This window comes from Bactrocera neohumeralis, chromosome 4 (assembly GCF_024586455.1).
Source record: "Bactrocera neohumeralis isolate Rockhampton chromosome 4, APGP_CSIRO_Bneo_wtdbg2-racon-allhic-juicebox.fasta_v2, whole genome shotgun sequence".
In the NCBI taxonomy this organism is placed as follows: domain Eukaryota; kingdom Metazoa; phylum Arthropoda; class Insecta; order Diptera; family Tephritidae; genus Bactrocera; species Bactrocera neohumeralis.
In genome coordinates, this window is record NC_065921.1 from 26,504,947 (window position 1) to 26,521,463 (window position 16,517).

The window sequence follows — 16,517 nt, forward strand, 5'->3', positions numbered from 1 at the left end:
GCAAAGGCGATCCAACCTCGTGGAGACTTTATGACTGAACTAGCGGTTGCGATTAAAAGGCTGTTTGAGACAATGTGAAGATGGAGAGATGTTCTTGCACAAAATTACCGGAAGTGCTTAAAAGAGTATAATCCACAAGACCGGGCAGGCGATTAACGTACAAGCATGGTTAGATAGGAACCATGGAGAAATAGATTTGTACCGGACGCAGTTTTTGACGGGCACGAGTGTTTTGAGAGAGTAACTATATAAATATAGCCATGACGACGGGACGAATTGTAAATTATGAGACAGCAGCGGAGAAAACACGCTGTATATCTTCTTTCTCTGCCGGCGTTATCAAAAGATTAAAGAAATTGACAATGGAACGAGTGACATCAGATAACATAGTCCCATTTATGGTGGTCGTTTGCCCAAGCGCAAACCCTTATGTTTATGAAAACCACATGTCCAAAAAAAAACGCGCTTTACTTTAGAATACACTGCAGGCAAAGCGAAAAAAATTCTCAATCAATATCAAGTGACGCTGCTGAAGTAATAGGCAGTATGATGCGAGCGAGTATACAAATTATCAGAGCAGTACATAGGAGACAAAAGAGAAGAGAGAGTCAAACGATTAACAATATGGTGGCAGCAAAACCATACTCAAAGAACGGTGGATCCACAGACTGATACTAGGCAACCATTCGTGTATCGACAGGCGACATGAGGACCTGGATTTCCACCTAACCCAAATACTAAGTGGACATGGTTGCTTTAAGAGCTACCTGTTCAGGTTCCAGCTCGACACGACATTAATCCGAATCGCCCGACGTGTTCAGTGTGCTTTGAAGACTCTGAGCATGTATTCTTTTATTGCCCACGCTTTATAAGTACAAGGGAAAAACTCAAAACTACACTCGGTGGAAAATTTGACGTCATTCATGTGTTAGTCCACTGAGACATGGCAAGCTGTCAGCGAAGCGGCAGCCTCAATCATGACAAAACTGAGATTTGATTAGGCGTCCATCAGACTGTGACATGTCTTATCACTTCCATGAAGTAATACTTAATCAGTTGGTTCCGTGGAAGAGCTGTCAGTTGAAAGTGCCGCCAAAACGGATTCAACGTATTTACTGTGACGAAAATTCCCGATAAAATATCTGTCACAAAGCGTATTGCCGCTCTAGTACAAGTTTGGTATCAATTAAGAGGCAGTTTCTGGAACATTTAAATGAAATATGACTTATCAATATTAATACTTTAGAGATACAGCCATAGATTCCTAAAGCGTATATTCATACCAAAAAAAGCTTTTTTCTATTATTTTTTTTTCTATATAATCTAACTGTTATTAGAAAACTTCGCGACTATTTCTTAAGGAAATGTTTCCAATAATCAAAAGGGTTCAGCTTTTGAACATTTTACCGAGAGCTTTCGCAACATTTAACGTAGAAACTATTTTAATTATCTACTCAAGAACCAGAAAGGCGATAATCTTAGTAACTACGAATTCTTCACAATGCAGCAGCTAAACTCAGGAAACTTAGTCATTGAGAAATGAGTGCGAGAAATGAGGCAAAATATTCCTGTAAATCTTTTATAGGCAACATTCGATATAGCACCAACAGTTCACTCATCTATCGTAAAGACCTATTCTAAAAAGGTACCTTTACTAAACTAAAGTTGTGTAGCATAAAATTTCTTCTTTGGTGCTATTTTAAGGTTATGTTTTGGTGAGAGGCTATATAGGTATTCAAAAAGTGTATCAATACAGATCTATTGTAATCAAAACAAAAATTATCTCTATATTGATAGTTTTTTAATGCTAGTAGGTTGTATGTAAGAATGTATGTATGTATGTATGTTAGTAGTATTTAAAGGGTGCTCATCATTACTCATTCAAGTTAATTATGTTGTAATTAAGCAAGTAGTAAGTAATAGTTATAAGTAGTATTTGTTAATTAAAGTCACTTTGAATTTTTAAAATTTTGTCATTTTTTGCATTAGATTATTCTTTGTTGTTGCTTCGTTATGGACTCACCGATGGTCGCAAGCGCACACAGTGCTTTCCGAAAGCGGAAAACGGTCCCCACTTCTCTACAGGTGAATTACTCACATGTGACGCTTCCGTATTCGATGTGTCCTGAGTACGATAAATGCCGATCGGTATTTCGCAAGTCGTCGAGCAGAGTTTCTGATACAAACGACCATAGGTGCGTATCCACATGTCGTCTTTTGTGATGCGCATCTGTGTCAAGAAAAAAAAGAAAAATTTTTAATAGCAAATTCACCAGGGCTTTCACTTAGACATTTCTAAATTGGGTACTTTGTAATACCAGAAATCTTTTAAAAATGGATCTTCATACATCCCTAAAATATCAAATAAAGACTAAGTGCTTTGAGCTTATGTTAACGAGACTAAGTTAAATTTCCACTCGCCCGGATGAATCTCAAGATAATTCGACTTTGGTCTTTCAAAAGAGGAAAAGTTCAGAAGAAAGTGCTGTGACAATTTTTTTTTTCAGACCAAAGGGATTCCAATTTGGAAGTGTCCGACAACTAGGATAAGATGAGGTCTGCTGAGATCAAGTAGTTCAAGCTATCTCTTGCGATCTAGACCAGAAGGATCTTGGAATCGTTTCCTGTTTGATGTTAATGCGACGCGAGTGTTCTTCCTTTCACGATTATCAACAGAACGATTTTCAACGACTCCACCACAGCCATACACCTATGCAATTGTGAGAGAGCTGAATGCAATTCAGCCATTTAAGCGGTGTCTGCACCAATAAAGAAGGAGGTACGGCTGTGCAAACTGACGTTGAGCAACACGAACAGCTCCGTCAGGACCGGGAAGGATCCCTCCGAGCCGTTCAATACCAGGAGAGATCAACAGGTTCTACCTTGGATTGAGTAGGCTTTTGAAAAGTAAAGATCTCTATCGACGAACAAAGACCAAACTCTACAAGTCTCTCATCATTGCCGTCCTGCTAAATAGCGCTGACGCATGGAAAGTTACAACATCTGATGAGTCGGTGTTAGGAGTGGGCGAACGAAAGGTTTGCCGCTTTTGCAGCGTCGAATATCGCAGTCGATGGGACGATGAGCTGTACGAGATATACAGCCGCGCTGGCTAGGTTATTTTGTATGGATGGAAGACAACACTCCAGTTTTGAAGGTATTCAATTCAGTACCTTTTGATGGAAGCAGAGAAAGATCTCCACTCCGTGGGAGCGGTCAGATGGAGAACTGGCTAGGTTATTTTGTATGGATGGAAGACAACACTCCAGTTTTGAAGGTATTCAATTCAGTACCTTTTGATGGAAGCAGAGAAAGATCTCCACTCCGTGGGAGCGGTCGGATGGAGAAGGACCTGCCAGCGCTTGGTATCTCGAATTGAAGTCAAACAGCGAACGGAAGAACGGCTGGGGCGCTGTTCTTAATTCGGCTAAAGCCACGTAAGCGGTGCCTACGCCAGTTAGAAAGAAGAATGTACTCTTTGACTAATCATCGGAGGGAATGTCTTTAAAAGAAGCTGCACTCGCGGGAAGTAGATCCACTATTATTTTGCTGACAATCGTTTCTGTTTGAAAGTCGCAGTGGCAGTGGTTTGGCTGCAGCAACAAACTGTTGTTTATAGAGAGTTTCTGACACAATTCTTCTTTACAAAACTTCTCCCTAACCGTCGATGATACAACCCAATTATGAAGAGGCTCATTTTCTCTCCGATGCACTTATATAGTATGTTAACATGTTTTGATTATTGAGAATGAAATTTTTTTTGGCCTGCCAATCAGTTTGCAATTATCTTCACATTGTCTACTTACCGATGTCAAAAAGCCACTGCCCGGCGCCTGATCGATGCCCAACAGCAGACGCACAAATGTGATCACATAGTCCTTGACGAACGCCTGATAGAGCAGCGTGTCCAGCATGGAGGCGCTGAAGACGGCACCGGCAGCGAAAGGCAGACGAAACATGTAGGAAATATGAGATCCGCGCTCTTTTTCGCGCTGGAAGATATTCAAAGCAAAAATTGTGTAAACATATGTATGCCTGTTAATTTTATTACTAATCATTTGCTGATGTTAATAACTTTTTGTCATCCCTAAAAATATTTACATTTCATACTCGTACCTTCTCCATTTTACTCAGGTGCAGCGCATATTTGTCGTGCGCACGAAACTGCATGAAACGCATGTTGGAGCTCTGCGACAGTTCGGTTATGCTCTTGATGCTCGGAAAGAATCTGACAATCGCAAGGAGAGGAGAAGATTCTTTTATTATATGTATATGTGTGTATTTTAGGGGACTTTATACTCACTTGAACATTGTCTGCACGGCGACGATGGTGTTGCAATCGGCCAGCGAGTCCTCCTCCGCCGAGTTGGACAGTTCCTTGTTCACCACCACCACACTCTCGGCTAAGGTGATGCCGGCGCGCAGCAGATCATCCAAGCAGTCAATGGAACCGAGCATCCAATATACCTATGTGAACAAATGTGGTGAAATTATGTTTTAAGCATGAAAAAAAGTCAACTTCGGCTGCAGCGAAACTACATATGGTACCGCTCACAGGTTGTTTTAAATATTAAAACTTGAAAACTTTGCGTAGTGCTCTGGGTGAGAATTTTATTCGAAGTAATAATGAATATCTGCTTTTATTTATTAGGATATCGAAAGGTGAAGTACTTTGGCCTCATCCTTAATAGAAAGCTATTATGTAAGTCCTATGTTGAATAGAGGGTGTAGAAGGCATTGCCTTATATTGATAAAGAGGAACTGAACTAAAGAAGCTACTGGGAAGCCGTTGGGTCCCTCACAGAAAGCTGTGATTTTGCTTTACGAAATCGTAGTTAAGCCAATACTGTTCTATGGAATAATTGTTGATGCCGATGAGCTCGGAAAGCCACACTCACTAAAAGTCAAAACGAAATGAACGAATGGCTCTTATTGCTGCACTACAACACCAACGATGTCAACTTAACCCGTGGACATAGCCAGTATTTGCATTAAACTGCTCATCAAAAAACTGAACACATAAAGGCCTCAAAGGGCAACATAAAATTCCTCTTATTGGACTGCAACCCTGTATCCCTATAGCGGAACCCACTCCTATTGGCTTCCTTTTCGCGCACATATTTTCGCACTATATCTGGGTGGACGATGATGGGCTTTGAAATCCTAAGTATGGATTCTGTCAGGCGCATTCAAATCGTGTTTCACACAATGGTCCTTGCTGTGACAACAAATTGGATTATTTGTGGTCTCATTCGTGGACCTTGAACAGCCATTTATCTCAAAGCTGGTCAATAATAAATTTTAGTTTCAAATATTTCATATTCAACTTGCCTGGATGCATAAACTTTCCAGCTGAATGATCAAAAACTCTAAAGCCGATGAGTTCTATGAAAGAAAGAGCAATCTTACCCAAGTCAAATTGAAATGGGAACGAGCAGAGGTTTCCATGTCTATTTACATCCGGGCGTTGGAACACTAATGATTCTAAATAAAGGGGTTTTCGAAAGGGGTAAATCGATTGTCACATTCGCTATGTGCCTTGCGTCGCCGTCCACTTGGAACCACATATTGTTCAAGTCCATATCATCCAATTTTTGCCAAAAATATTAAGTGCCGGTCTCGATCATCACGGAAGAAGTACGACTCATTGTCGCCGCCGGCCTATAAACCGCACCTAACCCTAATTTTTTCGAGATGCAACGGTGACTCATGGAGTACGTGTGGATTGCTGCCTGACCAATAACGCATATTTTGCTTATTGACGGCGCCATTCAGCCAGAAATGACTCCTAATTTCGGTAGTAACTTTTAATAATTTCGACTAGTTGTTGGATCGTATAACATTCCGTGATGAAATACCAAACCCTACCAGAGAGATATGTCAAAAGAGCGGAAAAAAGTATGGCATCTTTTGCTGTCCCTATCGCATAAAATATTCGAGCTCGCTACTCATCACTCTTAGATATTTCAACTTAAGCATCAGCCGATTTAATAATTATTATGTTTGGGCAGAAAAGCGTAACTTTAAACAAATTTACTCTACAATGTAAATTTTTTTATGAAAGCCGTTCATTCCTTCATTTTTCGCTTTCATTCAACTCATCAATAAAACTTTCCAATCGATTGCCAACTCAGCTGTGAATATCGCCAACAATCTGAATGCATGGCGGCTGTGAAAAGTGACACTCACCAGCGGAAAGTAGGAGAGTGCATCGAGAAAGGCCACATCCGGTCGACGCTCCAACAACAATATAATCGGATTTAATGACGTTTTCGAACGAAAGTGCGCACGTAACGGTATGATAAAGTTGTAAATGCCATTCGATGCATAATCCGCCGCCAGAATAATCGTCTTGTTTTGCCATTGATACTCCTTGGCATTGCGATAGCTGCAGTGCTCGCACACCTACAAAATATAAGCATATTCGTAGATATATATGCAATATACATTTATCGTGTATGTGCTTATTGATTTTTATGTCTCACCTGTGCCAGCTGCAGACAGCACAATGGTTTTTTCTCCTTGAGCAAGTAACAAAGCGTCGGACTAACACCGATGAACGGCGAGACGGGCGGGAAACCCTTGACGATGCTGCAATAGATAGGAAAAGAGACGACACATATTGGATATGGCATGAGTTGTGCTTTAGCATTTTCTACGTTTTCTTTTCCAGTAATTAACGGCAAACTGCAACTTGTCTTAATTTATATTATATTATATTGATTTTCGAGTAACTGAAGCGTTAATAAACAGTGCATTTAAAAGGAGCGGAAAGGAGTGTGTTGCGGATTGGTTTGATTTTAAATTAAGTATAATTTTAAATTTTCTTAAGCAAATTCATAAACAATTAGCCACATCGAACGGTAAATTAACACATATCATATAATACTATATTAAAAATACATACAAAGGCAAATGGTTTTTGTAATTTAACGATAACATTTTTCGAAATCACTACACCGCAACCTTCTACAACTGAACTGCTCTATATATATATACATATCATATAAGCATGTACATACTTATTTCTATGTCACACTTAATTATTTAGTATTTTGCTGAGTAAATAACGTAAAGCTCACAGTCGCCTCTCGGCACAAACTTTCGCTTTTCGTGGCATTTGTCGCCAATCTTACCCTCTCACTACTTCTGAGAGCAGTTTGAGAGTTTTTCCTTGCATACATAAATTATTGACACAGTGCTCGTTAATTCCATGCAATTAAGGTTTTAATTGAGTCATTTATTTTTTTATTCACATAAACTAATCTTATTTCATTAAAAAATAACAGCTGACATCATATTTACTTACATTTTTCGATCATCAAATTGATTTTTTTTTGATAAATATACCTTACAAGCTAATATAATATAATTAATATAACTGTATGATGAAATAAATTATATGTATTAAATTAAAACTAAATTATTTTCCTTAAGTAATATATGACTTTTGATATGGTAAATGGAGTTCAATTATTTCTTAATTGAGTAAATTATTGGTATGTGAGTAAGTTTAAATATATTTTTAACATTCTCAATGAAGCGTTGATTGAAGTTACGGCTAGTCCATAAAAGATGATTATGACATTAGGTTTGTTGAAACGAAATGAAAGTGTGTCCGCGAAGTTACTCTCTCAAGTAGATATGTTTGTCCACTCGCGGACAAAGTCTGGATCCATTTTAAGACTAAGGCAACTAAGAAATTGTGTTGCAAAAGTGAAATTTTTTTATATAATTGTTTATGGAATCAGTTTAAATGATCTACTTTTCTTTTTTCTCTGAGAACACAACTATTGTAAAATATATCTTAAACTTGGAAACACAGCTCAGTTCAGTGGAAAGTTACGAATATCTATATCCATATGTATGTATATTTAGCTGTCTCAACAGAAGCAACCTTATACCTGTGTAAAGTCAAGTTTATGGTGTTGCTAACTAAAAGAAAATGTTAACCGACGTAGTGAGTAATGTGAATTATGACAACTGTACCGGCGGAAATGTGACTATACTACCTAATACATGATAGATACGCAGTCATCAGTCAGAAAAAAGTTAGTATGTAACCATTCTTCGGAGGGTATTCTAGTCTAGAGAAATTGTTTTTTTTATTATTTCAAAGTTTAACTATTCAAGAATTTAAGTAGGTAGGTAGGAGTGCATCCCTGTTGTCTTTCGGCCTCAATTAGCACTGGCAATGCCATTTTGATGCACTATTCGTAGACCTTTTATAGTTGCTATTACGTTTCACCTTCTCTTTCATAGCTATTATTCAAGAATATGAATGCAAGAAGTTTTTTCAAAATTCAAATCTTTTAGAGATAGAGATATACGTAGGTATATTGCTGACAGGCCATTCAAACTATGTATGCCAAACTTGAAACGCGTTTTTCTCGAAACTGTCTTTTTCAAAATGATGCCCACTGTTTCGCAGGTTCTACTGTACCGATTTACATACTTGGAGTTTTTAGAGAGTCTTCTCTATAGACTTGTCTTTGGTTGGAACTATTCTTATCCCGAATAAAAAAATCAAAACAAACAAAAAAATTTAAAAAAAAATTGGAGTTTTTTTTGTAATTAGTTTCTTTATTTTTTAATGTTAGTAAAAAATAAATAAAAATATAGATAATAAAAATATTAATTGTCTTTTCAAACATTTCAAAAATTACTTGAAATTCTTGCCTCTAGACTAGAACAGCCCTTAATCCAAGAACTCATCTGGTCTTTTCTTAAATCAAAATCGCTTTGAAATTCATGTAAGATGAGTTTTGTGTATTAGAGCATTGGTTGTTTGTCATCTATTTTAGTGAACAGGTAAGTTTAACTCAACGTTAGTTAAGATCTCCACTTCTATGCTTGTGGCCTTTCCGTCTTTCCCTCCTGGACTAAATGAGATAGGTAAAGGAGCTGATAAGATGTACCAATGGTAATATGTTTTATAGGTAATAATTACAGGGTTTGTCCGGAAAGTAGTAGGACTGATTTTCTTTCGTCGCGACTGTACTTCAGAGCGTGCGTGCACTGACAGGATTCGGTGGAGGGCGTTCCTAGCTAACAAACGAGCGGCTGGTTAGTTGTCACCGAGCACCTGGAGAGTCAGGACAAACATTTTCGCGCGACGTGCTTCTGTGAATGGTGCAAGTCGAAATTGCAGCGTTCGTTAGAGCAGAGGTACCCGATTAAATTCTGTGTGAAACTCGGTAAAATTGCGAAAGAGACGTTGGATATGATCAAGTAGGCTTTGCCAGATGTTGCTTTAACAAGAAGTGCTGTGTTTCGGTGGCACTAGGTCTTTTTGGAGGGCCGCTGATGAAGACCGTGCTGGGAGGCCTGCGACTTCGACAAACACCGACAATGTGATTCGTGTGCGCAAAGTTTTGAACTGACACCGTCGACTAAGTATTCGTAAAATCTGTGGTTGATGACATTGTGACAAAGAACTTGATCATGCGCTAGGTGTGCGCGAAGATGGTCCCAAAAGTGCTATAACTATTTGACTTAACAACTATAATATTTTTGGCTCAATTTCGACATAGTTTTGTGATTGAAATGGTGTTTTGCCAGCGTTTTCTTTTCATTACTCTACTTACATATATGAAGAAACCGAAAACGAATCCAAAATGTGTCCATTCGGGCAAACTTATATGAAAAAATCAAATATGAAACCTGACCAACCAGCCAAATTTACGGTAAAGCGGAATATATGACGCCAAGGTAATGCTCGGTATTATGTGCTTCCAAAAACAGCTGAAACCATTACTGGGGTATACCGTCAACAAACGTACGGTTACCCAGAATTCGATTTTTAGTTAGCCCGAACCTTCAGAAGGCGCGTGCATAAGTTTAACACCTTTTTAGTTTGTGAAATATATCATTTTGGACGAACCAACTTTTATTAGTGGGCAAGAAATGGATGAAAAGGAAATTCACGTCTTGATAAAATATTGCTTTTTAGGAGAGTAAACATAGTCGAAGCGAAAACTTGGCTGCACGAGGAAAATCCACCATGAAGACGTTGAACATAGTGGACTTCCAAAAAAGGTTGTTACCGACGAAAACTTAAAAAAAAGTACGCAAAATAATTTTAGATGACCGTAAAGTGCGGTTGTCCGAGATAGCGGAGACTCTAAAGTTATATCAACTGAACGTGAACATCATATTGTTCGCGAATTTTTGGGTATAAGAAAGCTCTGTGCAAAGTGGGTGGAGCGCCAGCTAATTTTTGCCCAAAAAACGACGATTTGATGATTCGGAGCAAAGTTTGGAGCTGTTCAACCGTAATAAAAACGAGTTTTTGCGTCAATACGTGACTCCGAAGTCCAATCGACAGGTAACCGAGTGGACTGCACACGATTAACGCGCTCTAAAGCGTTGAAAACACAGCAGTCGTCTGGCAAGGTTATGGCGATTGAATTTTGAAAAAAGGAAATATTTTTAAATAAAATATAAGAATTGCATACTTTTTTCCTTAAATAAACGTAAAAATACAAAGAAACTTTAGAAAGCTTATAAAATATATACATACATACAAGGTGCGTTCCAAAGGAAACAAGACTTTAAAGAGAAAAACAGAACAAATGGGTTTTTTTCGGCAAAATCGATTTATTTTATTCAAAATAGTTTCCTTCTGCTTCAATACAGCTGTTTGCACGGTCCAAAAGCATGTCGAACGAGTGTTTTAGCTCGTTGGCCGGTATGGCCGCCAGTATGCCGGTGCAAGCCTTTTGAATGGCCTCTACGTCTGCATAACACTTTCGTTTCGTGGGTAAATGCATTTTTTCCGAAAAGGAAGAAGTCGCACGGTGCCATATCAGGTGAATACGGGGAGTGGTTAATGGTTAAAATGTGATTTTTGCTTAAATAATCGGTCACAAGTTGTCCTTGCGATGTTGGATTCTGAGCAATTTTTGGTCATCAGTCAATTTAGGCGGAACAAACCGTACCCACACCTTTCGTAAGCCCAAATGTTCCGTCTAAATGCGATAAATCGATGTTTTGGAGATGTTCACATTCCATTTTCCTGAATTTCAATGATGATTACGGCTGATTTTTGATGAATTCACGCACAGTTTCGATGGAATTTCCGGTGATCACGGATGGAATTTCCGGTGATCACGGATTTTGATGGGCCCACATGGTGATCGTCATTTATGTCCTCACGACCGCTTTGAAAACGTTGAAACCACTCGTGCACTTTGCTACGGGATAGGCAATCATCGCCATAAACTTGTTTCATCAAGTGAAACGTTTCGGTAAAAGTTTTACCAATTTTAAAACAAAATTTAATTTTGGCTCTTTGTTCGAAGCACATTTTCGCACCGATACACAAACATACCGACACTTAAAACGCAATAACTTCACTTCAAATAGATGAAATGTCATGAAATTCTAACTGGACAATCGATAAAGATAGCAGAATCTAACGCATCAGACGACATATAGATGACGCCACCAGGAGCGATAGATTCAAAAAGTCCTGTTTACTTTGGAACACACCTTGAACATAATTGATTAGTTGGACGAGCTGATTTGATGTAGTCACGTACTTAAGTTTTTTTGGCACAGATTATTACCCAAAGTATTATTATAATATTTTATAAACTTTTTAATTGTTATTTTTTTTTTCTTAACCAAATTTAAATAAGTGAGTATGTGTGTATATATATAATCCGATTATTTTGCGGACCATATCGTTATTGTAATAGAATATAAATATAACATTGAGGCATTACTAGACTTACTAAAACTTAATAAGCCCTTATGGATACATTGTGTGAATTTCGCAAAGTAACAGTAATTTTATGAATATTAAAATGAGCGCTTAGCTAACTGTAATGATATTTGAAAATATTTCGATACTTACACAGAAAAGTTAATTACATTCAGCATACTAAATTACGTGCCAGCAAAATAATTTACATACGAACATATGCATGTATGCGTTTATGACGGGTATGAGGCACACAGACATGAACTTAAACAATTAGCATATTGGATAATTAACACCAAAACACACTGGACCATAAAGTAATGCAAATACAACGAGCAGTTATGCTTAATAACGGAAAACCAAGTAACTCGTGTCCATGTAAAGAGAGTAGGAGCATGTGCGTGTGTATGTTAGTCTGTTAGAGTAACTGTGTCAGTGTTGCGTAGCAGCCGCAAAGAGCGCCAATCCCAAAAATTAGAAGCGCATCCACTGTTACATATGTTAGATATACGAGCACGTTTATGGAGTTAGAAGTAAAATCGCAAACGGAAACGGCAAAAAACGCAAACTGCAGCAGGATTCGCGGCAAACAAACGATGCTTACGAGCAGATGATCATATGCTGATTGACTGATGCAGATACAGGTATGTATGTTTGTATGTATGACGCCGCATGCCACATTATTACTTACCGCAAATAATCCATAGCCCAGATGGGACGTGCCGCCTTGCCACCACTGCCACCGCCACAGCAACCCGAAGTCGAGCTGCTCGAGGTGGCTGCAGTGCGCTGAGTGCCCGTTGTCGAGAAGGTGGTTGTCGTCGCCGTCGTGGCCGGTATCCAAGTGTTGGTGGAGCAAAGTGAACAATATGTGTCGCCAGCATCGGCGGCAGCATCGACGACTTGTGCGAGGGCACGATTGCGACGCACGAAATTGCAGGGCAACACGCGCCGACAATCGCTATCGCAGCTGAAACTTTTCGCTAGCATGCGATAGCGCGACTCGCTCTGCAAGTGCGGCTGGCTCGTGCAACAACACTGATTATTCGAATCCTCCGACGAGCTCATGATCAGCGAATAGGTGCGCGATTGCGGAAAATGACCGCTCAGCGCACTTAAAAGTGTGGAAGTGGTTGTGCGGCGGGTGAAGGGGAAGTGAGCGAATTCGTAATAGAGTGAAAGAAATATAGAAAGTTGTTTGAGAGGAGACCTCCACTTACAAATTTGTAAATTATAAAAAAAAATGATGTTTTGAAATGTGGTATTTTGTATGATAAAAATTAATTTAATAATTGGAAATTAATAAAAAAATTGTATAATTGTCATGGGTCCAATATAACAGGATTTTATTATCCTTGCGTTGTGCTAAAATGTTTAATTTAATTTTTTTTTTTTATTTATTTTATTTTTTTAATTCTTTTTTCCTTAGTTTTTTATAATTGTCAATAAATTTAAAGTTTCTTTCTTTTTTTAATATTAACAAATAAGGAAGAGCTAAGTTCGGGTGCAACCGAACATTTTATACTCTTGCAACTTGTAAGAATCAAAGCCAGGGAAATACTTTAAGGTGTAAAACCAATCGTATAGAGTAAAGTCAACCGGATGTTCGAAAATCCTGATATTAGTTCTATAGGGGCTAGGCTAAGTTTTCGCTCAAAGATATCTATTTTAGACACAGAGATACACTGTTATGAGCAAAACACGCTCTCCTGATTTTACTAAGATAGCTGACATATTGGCCGATATATGCGGTACAAAGTCTCCCCGAAGTTCGAAAATCTTTGTATTAAGTATATGGGGACTAAGGGAAGTATTGGTCCGATTCAACCCATTTTTGACATACAATATAAAAGAAGGATTAGCCCTTAATTTCAGTTATATATAAAAATCAAAAGTCAACTATAGGTACAGGGGTCTAAATGTTCGGTACCTGGAGCTTGAACAGTTTTTATTGGATTTAAACCATTTTTGTTCATAAGTTGGCATATACTAAAGACATTATTCGTGCAAAGTTTTATTCCGTTACATTAATTGATTCTTGATTTGTGTACTGGAAACTGAACGAATCTAATGGAAGTAAAAATTGTGATATATGGGAAGTAGGCGTTGTTGTTGTCCGATTTCGCTCATTTTTACAACGTCACATAGAAATATGAAATAAATACCACACACCAAATTTTGTCGAAATCGGTAGGTCGGGTCTTGAGATATGGGATTTCACTAAAAATTAGGTGGTGCCACGCCCATTGTCCCATTTTTACACCGGCTCCCATAAATCTTTCTCATACCATCGGTGGTAAAATTTAATGTCTCTGGCGTATTTAGTTATTGATTTATCGCGCTTTCAGTAGTTTTTAACAGTACCGTTATATGTGTAGTGAGCGAGGTTTTCATGCGATTTTATTCATTTTCACACTATCGGTAGGAGCTCTTATAATATTCGTGCTGGACGAATTTGGTTATTGTAGCTTGAGTGGTTTAGGAGATATGTATGTACATATATTAAACTTATTAGAGGGCGTGGCCACGTCCACTTTTCCCACAAGTGCCTCTTGTTACTCTGATTCTTTGCACCAAATTACAGCTTTATATCTTAATTTAGTGCTTAGTTATGGCATTTTATATGTTTTCAGTTAATGACGATTTATGGGCGTGGTAGTGATCCGATTACGCCCATCTACGAACTCGATTTTTTTTTTGGTACCAAGGAACCTGCACACCAAGTTTCATCAAGATATCTCATTTTTACTCAAGTTACAGCTTGTACGGACGGACGGACGGACAGACAGACAGTCAACCGCATTTCAACTTTTCTCGTCACCCTGATCATTTTTATATTATAGGTATATATAACCCTGTATCTATCTAGATATTTTAATGAAATATAATTAATAAATGTTCGGCTAAAGGAACTTAGCTATTCCTTACTTGTTTATTGTAATATTTTATTCTTCATTACGATTTTATATACTTTTCCATTTTATAGTCTTATTTTATTTATGAATTTTCCCTTTCTTCAATTAGTTTATTTCTTATATTGTACAATTTTTTATATTTTATTTTATAATTTCTTACTTCTATATACCTTCTTCAACGTTATTTGTCAACAGTTTTGTCCAACACACTTTACATCAAACTATTTTCAAAACATTTTACACAAGCACCGACTTTAGTGGGGTTCACAACCTCAGTTAAGACACAAATGCACTTATCATTACTGTAGTTTACAGTGGGTATTGGACAACAATTAGGGAGTAAAACATATACACACACACTATAACAACTGTAAATATCAAAAACACTTTTTCGAAGACACTAAATCACTAAATATGTTCATAAGTAAGTGAGTGTGTCGATTTTGCATAAAAAGTCACAAATAAAAAGAAAAAAATGCTAGAACCAACGTATTGCCAGGATTAAGTAGTAGGTATTTACGAAATAGAGAAGTAGTTCTACTATTTTTTAAATCAACATATGTAAGAGAGACAAATTGGTTACATGGATATCGGTGAGTTTATGGATTTGGGTGCATACGGGAATATACATACATATACCATGTACAAATATATACATACTTATGACACGTAGTGTATAAATTGTCTATGGACTTACGCGATTTTCTCAGACGGCGATCGCCACGGCACATCATCGTCAATTTCATCTTCGCTCTCATCGCCCTCTTCGCCGTCGTCGTTGCCTGATATGCTGAACGATGATGAGGTGAACATGTCCGGTACGGGTAGTATGGATGGGCGACGACTGCCTAGTAGGTGACGGGAAAGTTAAGAATTCTTCGAGTTAGTTTGTTTTTTTTTGCTTTTTTTTAATATATTTAAGGAAAAGGATAATAAAATATTTAATAAAATTTCTATCAAAAAAGCTGCGCTCTTGAAATTATTATTTAAGCTGGATTCCCACTATGTCATTTGAATGTCAGTAAACTGTTATCTCGGACAAAGATATATTAGTATGTCCGCTTCCTGAAGTTAACCAAGTAAATCTACATCGTTGAAAGAGTTACAGTTAAGTTTGGTTAAATAGTCTGATTTCTCATGAAGCCGCAAATAATCCCACTTTAATTGCTAGAGAGGCCTGTCCGTTGTGATGCGCAGAACTTCCAGATATGAATAAAAAAAACCAACGCTTGATGAGCTCGTGCCAAGCCCATAGATCCATCGCCCGAATACACGGAGACAAGAGGAATCCCTGTGCTTACCCATCTTAATGGAAATTGGATAAGAGTGCCTTTTCTTGCAGGCATCGACGTACAACATTTGATAAATTTTAATTAGCTTTGAGCTTACTGTCAACGAGCTCATGGCATGTATAGCAGCTCTGCCAGCAGATCGGATGCATACTACCAAGGAGAAACCGTACTTCGGAGAAATACCACTGCTGTTGACTTGATGTTTGCACTTCTGCTTCAAAGGCACGACAGTGATCGGGCAGTCGAAAATTATTTCGTAACAAATGGAATGAATGTCAAGACTGTTTCGAAGCGATCTCCACTTAAAGGCCTACCGTAGGTCAACTTGGTAATCTGCTGACAACGCTCTTGAAGCAAATTAGGCTCAAAAGATGCAAGCGGCTACTTCAAAGGGACTGAATGTATTAGGCAACGTATTAGGTGCGAGGGCACCCTTTTCTCAATTTCATCCGATTATTGGACCTTCTGTGAGCTCAGTAAGCGCTGGTCAACAACCAGAACTTATGCTACTGCGAGATCCTTCTGGCCCAAAGTGGACCATAAGAGGTCATCCGAACTAGCTGCTCTCAGCAAAGCTAAGCTCGCCGAAATTGTAGGTATTCT

At 38.2% G+C, this 16,517-nt stretch overlaps 1 protein-coding gene across 15 annotated transcripts in view; it reads right to left on the reverse strand.

The window, feature by feature from the left end:
* LOC126755999 (potassium channel subfamily T member 2) overlaps positions 1-16,517 on the reverse strand; it is a 294,777-nt gene that overhangs the window by 26,558 nt on the left and 251,702 nt on the right. For 7 of the 15 annotated variants that reach the window (XM_050468776.1, XM_050468775.1, XM_050468770.1 and 4 more), the window contains exons 17-24: positions 15,320-15,470; positions 12,399-12,821; positions 6,486-6,591; positions 6,190-6,405; positions 4,304-4,467; positions 4,117-4,228; positions 3,807-3,992; positions 2,024-2,230 (exon numbers count right to left, since the gene is read on the reverse strand). In XM_050468776.1, coding sequence (XP_050324733.1) covers positions 2,024-2,230; positions 3,807-3,992; positions 4,117-4,228; positions 4,304-4,467; positions 6,190-6,405; positions 6,486-6,591; positions 12,399-12,821; positions 15,320-15,470 — 1,565 coding nt within the window. The remainder of the gene's footprint in view (positions 1-2,023; positions 2,231-3,806; positions 3,993-4,116; positions 4,229-4,303; positions 4,468-6,189; positions 6,406-6,485; positions 6,592-12,398; positions 12,822-15,319; positions 15,471-16,517) is intronic. The other 8 variants (XM_050468779.1, XM_050468778.1, XM_050468777.1 and 5 more) reach the window with 3 other exon arrangements.